Source organism: Candida dubliniensis, chromosome 3, assembly GCF_000026945.1.
Source record: "Candida dubliniensis CD36 chromosome 3, complete sequence".
Classification (NCBI taxonomy): Eukaryota; Fungi; Ascomycota; class Pichiomycetes; order Serinales; family Debaryomycetaceae; genus Candida; species Candida dubliniensis.
This window is the reverse complement of record NC_012862.1, coordinates 1,780,004-1,792,106: the sequence shown is the minus strand read 5'-3', so window position 1 is coordinate 1,792,106 and position 12,103 is coordinate 1,780,004. Positions and strand designations below refer to the sequence as shown.

General features: G+C 31.5%; 1 protein-coding gene across 1 annotated transcript, besides 1 other annotated feature; it reads left to right on the top strand. All coding sequences in view use genetic code 12, as the record gives it.

The window, feature by feature from the left end:
- Positions 1-7,771: 7,771 nt before the first annotated feature.
- CD36_87430 (mitochondrial protein, putative) lies at positions 7,772-9,676 on the top strand (the record flags this gene model as incomplete). Its single annotated transcript, XM_002419598.1, has 1 exon — positions 7,772-9,676. One exon carries the CDS (start codon positions 7,772-7,774, stop codon positions 9,674-9,676), a length of 1,905 nt encoding a protein of 634 aa, XP_002419643.1.
- Positions 9,677-10,599: 923 nt separating this feature from the next.
- Positions 10,600-11,117: a mobile genetic element.
- Positions 11,118-12,103: the final 986 nt, after the last annotated feature.

Below are 12,103 nucleotides of genomic sequence, written 5' to 3'. Positions count from 1 at the left end.
TGTTGCTGTTGATAGACTTGCATTTGTTCTTGTTCATGTTCGTTCATTTTCTTGTATTCATAATTATTACGATATCTACATCTCTCTCTATATATATACACTAACAATTTCCTTTCTCAACAACGAAAGCAACTTTATGCTTTATACTTCCAAGCAACAACAGCAACAACAATTAGTTTTTCTTCCTTCTTTTTCTGTCTCTCCCTCGCATCACCATCAAAATCTGGCAAATCTTATGGGTGTTTTTTTAAAGCTCAACCACCTTTTTGTCGTCCTCCAAGTTCTACAGAAATCACCACTTGATTTGTTTTGGCTGATCGTTTAATTGATATTTGTTACAATAATACAACGAACATGAAATCAATTCCAATTTCACCAATGGGGGAAAGCTGCATGAATATAATAATACCTAATTATCAAGAGTATTTCAAGTAAAAATTTTAGACAACAAAAATTCTATTATTCAGTAATTATTATTTTTTATGCATATGCACAATACATGCATAATGCATAATGCAAAAATATGGTAGAAAAAAAGGGGAGGCTTCTGAAGGAGGGGGGTGAAGAAAAACCGAGAACGAGAGATGAGGTGGTGGGTGGTGGTAGTGCGTGGAGGGGGTGAAGAGGGGGTGGGAAAAAGAAAATTTACATGCGAAAAACTGAAATTGGACTGAAGAAAAGAAGATTCGATTCTAATGCAGAATGTGTTGTGAAACAAATACTCCCATGGTTGTTGTATTGGCATCGTTATAATAATGTAACCAAAGTAAAATTAAAATAAAAATTAAAATCTGGATTGCTGACAATTTATGTTTAAGTTATAAAAACTATTGACAATTGGTTTTATGATTTGTCCGATTTACAACATCACATTAATAACAATTTTATATTGTGAAACTGTAACCAACCAACTATAGTTAAGTTTAACTTCTGGTGTTTATCATCACCAGAGAATAAAGTAGTCTATCTTGTTTTACAAAGCTGTGTGTTCTTCATTGTTATTCCAGACAGTAAACAAAGATTTAGAAACACATTATCTATTTGTTGTCAGGTAACTCAAAAACATGATGCGGAGGTTCGTTTTTCGTCACCACCGTGATGAAACAGAGCAACAATTAACAAAACAATAATTAAATACGATTTATCCAGACAATATAGTTTTGTTATTGTAACACATACACAGATGTCTGCTAGTAAAACTATTACCTCTGATCGAGGTTGTTGCTTGTAATTCGTTTGCATTATTGTCCACACTAACAAAACCCTCTTTCTTTCCCCAGGGGGGGGGGGGATAAATGATTGGATGGATAGACTCACAATGTTGTTTAGCAAATAATGTAATTGTTTTATGTGTGTTTCACATTCGAACTATAAATATAAAGATTATCGTAACATCTTAGAGAGAAAGAAACATACATTGTTGTTTGAGGTTTCGACTCGTTTGCCTTTTCTATATTAGTTGATATGTAGCAAAAGGAAGGGGGCGGTACGCATATTCTTCTTCTGGTGTTGGTTTCTTATCAACAGATAAATGTTATTTTATATTATATTATCATGTTACTAAAGTTTAAGATTAAAATTATGCATAATATACATTACATATTGCATGTTGTTGTTGTGCTACACTTGCTGCTTGCTTAGGGTTTTTGAATGTCTTCTATTGTTAGTCTTGGTTTGTCCAACAATACAGTCACACTTTATCGATTGTTATTAAAGGTGTATTGGAAACACTATTTACAAGTTGTTCCGATGTATATAACAAACAAATCGGGTGTTTAATTCAGATTGAAGAGCGTATTATATATATGTAAATTGATTATTAGGTGTGTGTGTGTGCGTGTAATTCTGTTTATTGTATTTCCATCCATATTAATGCCAAATAGGCACTTGCGCATATATGCAATTTTACTCACGCACAAGAATAACCTTTTACAGTTCCTTTTTGTTTCACTTTATTTTTATTTCTTTTTTCTTCTAATTCCGTATCTCAATTATTATTTTTTCCACCATCACCATATTGCGAGATTTTTAGTATAACCCAACAAATAGCCCACTGCTTATTTCTCTACTCTGTTGTTCTCGGTTTAACAGACAAGGAATAAAAAGAATAGCAACCAACCGACTAACCAACCCACTATTGATAATAATATAGTGAATATAAAGAATATTGGATGATTAACTAAAGCAAAATAAAGAAAATTTGTAAAGAAATAAACAATTTCCATCTTGATTGTTTTCAGCCATCCCTATAGGTTCAGACACGTAAACATACCCACACTTATATATATATATATTCTTTTGTCTTTCTTTCATGAAATTAAATAAAACAATTTTTAGATGTTGCGACTTGATGATTTCATGAATACACCAATTATCAGACAATAATAACTTGATAATTATTATTAACCCAGTATATATCTCTGGTTATATGTGTTACCCGAAAATCTAGTTAGCCGAAGATCCATATATTATTGTGGCCCCTTTTTTTTTTGTTTTCCTCGTCGCAGAGGTTGTCATCCAATCTAATAGTTGTACGAAATAATAATATCAACCTATTCTATGATTAATCGTTATTATAAGTTTTGTCATCCAACACCGTTGAACTTGATCTTACATGAAAGCAACAAGTAAAAACAAATAAAAGAAAAGAAAGAAAATAATATTTTTTGAAGATTTGACGACAAGTGTGTTGTAAGATTATAATAACACAATATTACATAAATGTTGGTACTAATTGCTTGATGTGTAGTTGACTGAAATGCGTTTGTGTGGTTTGCTATTCAGCTTCCCATACAAGAACAATACATTTGCAATATATTTTTCCATTATTATTTTCATAGGGGGAAGATTATCATTAACTATGGGTATGTGGTATTATTATTACATCGTCCGCCGCCCCAAAACCAAGTAGGCATATAACAAGATTTCAATTGGCTGATTTGATTAAGATTATAAAACTCTACACCCACAGTGGTGATTAGTAATAATATCAATCAACGGATATTTGCAAATTGCATCATCTGTTTTTTTTTTTTTTTTTTTTTTTTAATCACTTTTCCATTCTTCCATTTATTTTTTGATGGTCTGGTCTAAAATAGTTATATCGGGGATCACTAATTGTCACAGCGGATGGATCCAAAAAATAATGCACATCACTGGTATTATTTATGTTAGTAAACAAATTGCTTTTGCAGTAAAAAAATAATCATTTGGTTATTATAATAATAATGAACAATCCTAAATCGGTCTAACATATCTCAACCAAATCAAGCAATAATAATAACAATACGAAATAAAACCGGCAATAAGAACCCCCCGAAACGTTAATTGTGGCAAAGTTAAAGCCCAACAGAGTTTATGGTATGAAAGTGATAAGTAACTAAAACGAAAAAAAAAAAAAAAGAATAGTGTAATATCATATTCATCCCAATCAAATAATGTCATTATTATCACTATTGTTATAGTTTGGTATTTTAATGGAACAGACATTGTCTATAGGTGCAATATTGAACAACTGAGAAACAAAAAAAGTTTTGCAACAAACCCCAAACAAAGACGAAATGGTAACAATAATAATAATTATAGTCTTTAAACTATTAACTATTCTCTATAACCTTAATCCTAACCCTAACCCTAACCATAACTTATACCTTGTGTGTTTTAAAATTTTTTAGAAAAAAGTTTGCCAAATGGACAATTACCAAATTAGGTAAATTCAATTTTAACTATACTTTTATTTGGATCTTGATTTGTGTTGTGTTTCGTTTTGTTTTCGTGGAGTTGGTCAATGTATATATATAGCCTCCTTTGTTCTTTGGTAGCAGTTTCCAGTTGTAATGTTTTTTTTTTTTTATAATTAAACCTACCCCCTATCCCCGTTTAAATTAACAACCATTTTTTAAACTCTCTCATCAACCAAATGTGATAGCCTTTCCCCTCTTGCCAATTTTCGTTTCTATGGCTAAACTTTGCACCCGTGTTTCTCCTAAATCGTATTTTCCCACCTTCTTTCCTCCTCCCCCCCTCCACAATTTTCGTTTTTTCTTTTTTTACCTTCCATTACTTGGATACTAACAGTTGTGATTTTCATCCATTCCATTCCAGACCAAAACAAAACTACACAGATATACAGTGATATGAACACACACATTCAATATGTTTGCATAGATAAAAGTGTCCTTGCCATCATCAAAAAAGATCTTACATAATTCTGTCCAACAAAAAAGTTACATGTTTTAAAAAAACACAACCTCATTCAATTCTGCTAACTATTATTATTACACAAATTACAAAGCAATCCTAAAGGTGAGAGGGAGGCGCAATTATTATTAAGGTTGCTTGTTGTATACCTAACACAACATGTTACTATTATCTAATCACTTGGTAACAGAATTGTGTAGAATTCATAACGTAAAAAATCAAATTGATTGTAATAATCAACTTTAAATGTCTTTTCTCCCCCCCCTCTTTTGGTTTTTCTTCTATCTCCATCATCATTAAGATTATGGTTAATTAAACTTAGTTTATAGTATAGTAAATTAAAAACCTAAATCGTATGATTTCAGAACCTAAAAGTTAAACCTTGTTGAAATTGGTGACTTTGAATGAAAACTAAAATCTTTGTTTATGGTTCAAGCTGGTGTTTGTAATTACTAAAATCAAGCTTTGCAAGTGCTACTACTGCTGATAATCGAATGTCTCAGCTTTTAAATTTATTTGGGAAGTTACATCATGGATGTTTATGGGTTTTACAACCTGTAAATTGGCAGGGAGGACAGGAAACAGCAGCAAATAATCTCTATACGCCTAACCCGACTCCAAGCAGTTCACAAAAACTTAACAGTTCAGGTTCACAAACTCGAGAAATGACGAGAAGACAGTTAGCAGTGCCATGTCTGAGTACGTATTAACTTTTTTTTTTTTGGGGGGGGGGGGTGTCCCACTATAGTTGGTTACTTACTCGGGTAAGTCCGGAATATGCATCAAGGACTCATCAGTTGGTTAGTAGTTAAATATACAATAATTACTCCTATCACAAAACTTAATTTCCCAGAAGACTTATCCATGTCAATGATAAGGTCTTTTGGTGTAAAATGATGTTGATTATTGTTGTGGGGTTCTTGTCGTTGTGATTGCAATCATTACACCAGAACTTCTAAGATATATGTGTGTTGTTGTACTAAGCAACAACAGCCACAACAATGTTAGCTGATATTAAATATAATCATCTGATACACAAACAGAGTGTATTACAATTATGACTTTAAAACTCAAAACCAGAGTATTAGCAAGACTTGTTCTCTTGCATCATCTTCACCATGACAAATATAGAACAGAAATATGACAATAAGAGAAAGTATTTAAACATAATATATGAGTTTAAACTTATTTAGGAAAGGAATTTGGTGCGATGTACAATAGGGAAAAGTTTAAAAATGAATAGAAATGGAGATTCATACCAACTGTCATTTCAAGATATGTATACTTATGACAAAAAACATGTATTTATAGCAAACAAACTAATTATCAGGGGGGTGACAAATACATGTTAATGATATGATAGTTATAAATGTATTTTTACTGTCATCCAGGTATGCTTTTCTCAAACCACAACTTGGCTTTAAAGAAAATTTGAATATTCTTAATATAAAACAAACCAAACCCAATAAGTTTAGTTTGAAATGCTCACATCATGACCAAGCTTTGACGAATTCATTCATTATCAATTGCTTTCAATGACATGAAACTGTTTTAAAATTTTAGAGTTTCTCAATTTAAAAGCTGTTTTAGTCTTAAAATATTTAAATCAATCTAAATGTATTCAATTTTGAATTAAGCTGATAAAAAAAAAAGAATAATATAAATCAAATCCAGATCTAGCACTTCAATGAAGAAACAAAAAAAAAAAATCAGAAAACATTCCCATATTTGTTGCTTTCGCGATTCTACCAGTAGTTCATAAATTGATATTTAAATACTTCCCAGTTTATTCTTGATATATTTCTTTTTTTTTTTTTTTCTACCGTGGTCATCAACTCTCCTTGTTTTCAAGCTTTGCCAATTTCATATTGTGTTTAGTCTCAATTCTTTAGTACTGACATTATTAATTTTGCCTCGGTGTGTGACGGGATGATGATGTTGAACAAAAAAAAAAAAAAGGAATGTTAAAAATAACAGACAAATCCTCCCAAAATCATAAAATAAGCCATTGAGCATATCTAAATTGCATTTACGTGCTTATGCATTGCAGCAGCTCGTATCTTTTAATTCATTTTTTTTTTTTTAGTGCGAACTACTGTAATTGTTATTACCATTCTTTTACCTAAAACGGTATCATTGACATTGGACAATCGACCAACCAATTACACCAACAACCTTAAACTATGCATAATGAATTAATCATAACTCTATTGTTCATTAAATTTAGAGCTTTATTGTAATCACGTTCCACTCTCCGCATCAAACAAAAATAATTAAAAGCTAACAGTTTTTTAAATTTTTAGGTTTTTGGTTTTTTTTTTTTCCGGATCTTCCTCTTCATCTTCTCGCCCTTGATTTCACAAGAGAGGTAATTATATCAATAACGAATAAAGTAGATTCAACAAGAAATGTATGTCTAACAAGATAATATTGATTGGTGTGGTATAACAGTACTTCAAAGCTCTTTTTTCGTTTATCGGAGTCTGTGGTGGAGTTGATAAGATTATACTCAATAAACCCATTCTGATTACGTGATTCATCATGCTTCAATTATTGACTTTTTGGTGACTCGGCATTTATAACCTTGGCCCTTACCAACAATAGCAATAATCAACCCACCCTAGATTAATACAATATTTCATTTTTTATTCATCAAAGGACACACTCAGGAATGGAATTTTGCAGATCAAAATAGTAATACTGTAGAAAACCAATGCACGCCAACAGCAGCTGTACCAAGAGTAAATAATAACAACTACACATACATTAAAGGCAGCAACCAACATTCAATTGTTTCGGTTCTTATTGCTTAAAGAATTTGTAGATTCTTTTTTGTTTCATCTCCTCTTGTTGGAGATTTTGTCTCTTTTACGTCATTAGACACACAAATTTCTTAACAACAGTTTTGTGTGCATTGCTACATCGCATATGCATAAAAACCCACCTAAATACATCCATAGTTGGATGAAATGGCAACGATAGTCGTGATCTAATGTTTTGTGTGATATTGTTAATTTGTCTGACATCCGGTTGGTCGGTTATATTTTTCAAACGAATAAGCCATATCTGAGACGAATTTATGGGTTCTGAAGAGAATGCCAATAAGTTTCTCGTATCTGGTATAAGTATACACATTATATAGGTAGCAGATATAGTTGTAAAATCGTTATTTGCACCACAACACCTTGCTTTTGTGGGGGTTTTCTTCCATCCTACCTATCAAACTTTGTTGGTGATGTCACTTAATTGGACTAACACAGTTACCGGTTTAGTCACCTATTTATGGATTTGTATATGATATTGATAGGATTTCCTGATTTTTTTGGGACCTATTTATTACAACACACTACTTTTAATCAAGGACTAGTTTCCATTCTTGAGAGATCATGTTTTAATACTAGCAACACCCCCGATCAATACTCGAATCCTTCAATTAGGCAACAACAGAGAATTTTTCATTCCTGTATATAAGTATGTCTGAAAAGTTGATGCAATGAAAAAAAAAAAAAAAAATTACAACTGCTCTTCTTTCTAGAGACAACATTATCTTAGTTTGTTTCTATAAAACATAATGTTCAGTAGGTTGGTACTACTACGAAAAGTTAGTATATCACTTGGTCGATACTATTCTTCACAGGCACATCCCCAAACATATATTTATAACTTGTTAAGTAAATCAAAATGTCGATCGTGTGGGATTCAATTACAAGATAAATACCCCGACAAACCAGGGTTTTATCGTCTACCTGGTCAAAACGATAATAATACTGATAACAAATCTAAAACTTCTGAATTGAATAAAAAATATGAAAAGATACTACAAAATTTGGATGTATCAGATAGAAATTTATTAATCAACAATTTTAGTGCACCAAAACAGGAGCATGAGAAAATTACATCGGTACCAAGTTTACAACAGGTAACACCAGTTGAAGAAGATGCTTGTGACACATTAGAAGTTCAAAAAACTCAGCAGGGACAAAGTTTAAGTTGTAAACGTTGCAATGATGTTATTTATAATTCCAAGAATAAAAGTGTGTATGACCCAAAGCGAGATAATTTAAACAAGTCAGAATTCCCCATTCCTAAATTACAACAAGTGTTATCTACTATCCCAATAGATGCTCCCTTGGTTTATGTTTTCAGTGCAAATGATTTCCCCATGGGGATAAATCAAGAGATTTTCCAATATCGACCACCACAACAGATTTTCTTTGTTATGACAAAGAGTGATATTTTGATCCCAAAAACAAACGTTGCCTTTTATAATAATTTTAAAAAGTTTTTACAAAACTATATGTTTAAACGATTCAATGTGCCTCGAGAAAATGTTTTCATTGCTTCGGGCAAAGATCGTTGGAAAATGAATGATTTATATCATTTTATCCCCAATTATGCATATATTATTGGTGATACAAATTGTGGTAAATCAACATTAGTGAAAAGTTTATTAATCAATCATCATGTTAAACATTGGAAATATGAGGCTCGTCAACAAAGGCAAAACGAAAGGCCGAACGGTAAGCAATCTTCTTCCGCCTCATTGAAAAATAAAGATTTTAAACAATTGGATAGACTAATTGATTCATTCAGCTCCAAAAATGGCCCAGGAACTTCACATATTCCTGGATTCACTCGTGATGTAGTTCCTGTTGATATTGATGGTATTAAACAACTATTTGATGTTCCAGGTTTTACCACAAATGAAAATATGCAAGATATTTTTGATAAGTTGAATCACAAGCAGATTGCTCGAATAACTAAAGGGACAAGCACTTTTAAATACGGATCATTGAAATCGAAATTTGATACCATTAAAAATGGACAAGTGTTGAGTTTAAATGGAGTGGGTTATTTACAGTTCCCAGGACAAGATTCAATGTATCAAATACGAAATGTCACCAGGTTTGCATTACATAAATTTAAAAATCTTGAAAAAGTTGATTCAATTTTACAACGCAATGAAATTCCCACATCGATGAGTAGTCACTTTATTGTCAATCGTCAACAACAACAGCAACAACGAAATGAAATACGTGGTTATTATAAGCGATACATTGTGCCACCATTTTATGGTACCATTGATTTAGTTATTAAAGATATTGGATATATCAATATTAAACCTACGGGGAAAAAATTAACTAATGAGTTAATGGTGTTATATTTACATCCTAGTTTAGAAGCAATCATTCGTCAACCAATTTTGAATTATATTGATCCTCCATCTCCGAAAAAATTGATTGATGGAACCAAAATGAAAAGTTTTATTACTAGTGACATTGGCAAGACTCCATTTTATAGTCGTTTGATACCAAGCAAAATTCCCCTGGATCCATCTTCATTCTTGGCGCTGTCCCCATCATCTGATTATAATCAATTGAATCAGTATTTACAAATTGATGAATCAAGTGAATCTGCCTACAATGATATTCTTGAATTGGATGAAACTAATAAATATGATTATTGGATTGAATGATTGTGTTAGCTATGAATAAACAATTTTTGGGGTTTGACGATGTGAGAACAATAGGGCCTTACTTGTACATAGATAGATATGAAATATACAGTGAAAAATAGAGATGTTTACAGCGTGTACAGGTATAGTACAGGTAATCAAAACTTCCCAACCAAACAATGAAACTTAACAAAGTACTTTCATTTTTGACGAATAAATGAGTTGCGTATATCCATGCTTCAAAGTTGTTATTCCCAATGACAATAGGAGGATTTGCGCAATCAGCAATTCCTATAGATTGTCGTCTAATATATCCCATTATAGAAAATCGTCAACTAATAGAATCCAGGATGATTATGATGAGGTTGCCAATTGTTTTCAATTGTGTCTTGCACACCAATTATAGTTAGATAAAATACCACCAAAAAAACTCTATAGTATGGTTACCAATAAAATAACAAATTAGAAAGAAATTTCATGTCGTTGTAACATTGTCAATAATCAAAATGTTTCCCTTTGTTTAAATCATTCATAAACCTAGGTTTGGGGTTAAATGTAATGCGTTCCATTATTACGACTAACTCCTCATCGATTTTACAAATAAAATTCTTGAACAATAAGAGATTTACAAGAATGTGATTTGACTAGTAAGTTATCGGTATATTATTATTTTTTTTTTTTTTTTTTTTGCAGTTAGTAGCCTAATCTCAAAAACTAATCGATCCATTAGATTAATAATATACATCACTGGTGTATCTCTTATATTCTTTTCTCTTGATCAAAATTAACATAAGCTCAATGTTATAGCAAAAAGATAACAATTGTACTGTTACGAATTTCAGGGTTTTCTTTGTGTTCTTATCTTTTTAGTTTCATCAGAATGACCAAATCGAATGAAAAATAACAGAAAGAACGTCAATTGCGGTAACTATTTCTATAAATAGTGTTGAGATATGGTAATGTTCACTTCGTAAGAACACGAAAAATGGAAGTTACCAGAAAGTTCTAGAGAGATAAAATGGTATTGCTAAGTGCACAAAATGTGAATTACTGTTAACAAATGACTGTCTTAAGCTACTGATAGTCATTTTACTGTGAAAGTCCAAAGTATCTGTATGGAAGTCACGTATGTGGTACAATATGCTAGAAGAATCATATACCGGGGAATGACCAAGAGTGGTTGTGAATAATGGTCATACTCGAGTACCTCGTACAGTGTAAATCTCACTGACTATAAACGTACAACCTAGTTGTAACTGTACTGTCTTAACGTTTTACTGACAACTAGAAATAGGAGACCAATTTCCTTAAAGTTGGTATTAGCTTAGGATTTTAGATAACTAACTATAATATACTGTTTTAACTGTCATATATAAAATTTTATAATGTCTACTACAAATTCTACTTCAAATCTTAGTTCTGGTTTTTCTCAAACTACTGATCAGAATGCCTCATTTCAACAAAAAGAAAAATGAAGTATAAACAAAGTATAAACAAATCTTTTTTTTTTTTTTCAACGAACAGAAAATAGAAAAAACAAAATCAAAAAAATTGGGGTTTCTTTAATGAAATCAACATATTACAGATTTGATGGAGGTTTGACCATACAACGGAGCCTGGTTATAATGTAACGCTCAAAAGACGACAATTGTGGCAACAACAATAGTCAAAGAGCCGTTAATGTTACTATTATTATTATTGTTCCTATTTTCATTTGTCGTCTGGCTAGTTGGTTGTATTCTTCCTAAGGTTTTTTCTATAGAATATATCATTTTGTGGTTATCCGTAACGAGGGATCAAACAATCAGGAGAACAAAAATAGCAACGACAATTAGTTGAGATATATAGACGTCTACTCTATAATAATAACCCTCTCCTCATCAATCATCACATGTAATTACTGTGACTATAATAATCAGAATAACGCAAAGTCCTGGAAACAAAAAGAAATTAATTCTTAAAAGAGTAAAAAAAAAATCATGAACAAAATTTGAAAGGAGCAAATTCAGTATGAAAAAAAACCTCCTTTGTGTGAGATTTGATTGTTTACAATTTAGCCCAATTCGCGTTAAAATGGAACAAGATAGATTATTATTTTCTCATCGACGTGTTGGCAGTTTGTCCATACACGACCTGGGTTTGCACTTGTTTTCGTTAGTTTCTGTAGTATTGTTTACCAGTCTAAAATTTCTAACAGACTAGTTGAAACTATTGTTTATTTCTGTAGCTATAAAACTAAATCAATAGCCACCTCCTCCTTCAAAAATTTGCTAACTTTCCTTATCATACCCACAACATCGAATTATTATAATAATATCAACTAAAGTTGATTCATATCGACATCAAATACCAACCACGGACTTTTTTTCATATATATATTTGTGACTATTCTTTTTATTTTGGATCTGCTCCGCAACAAGTTGTAAAAATAGAAAATTCCTTGTTGAA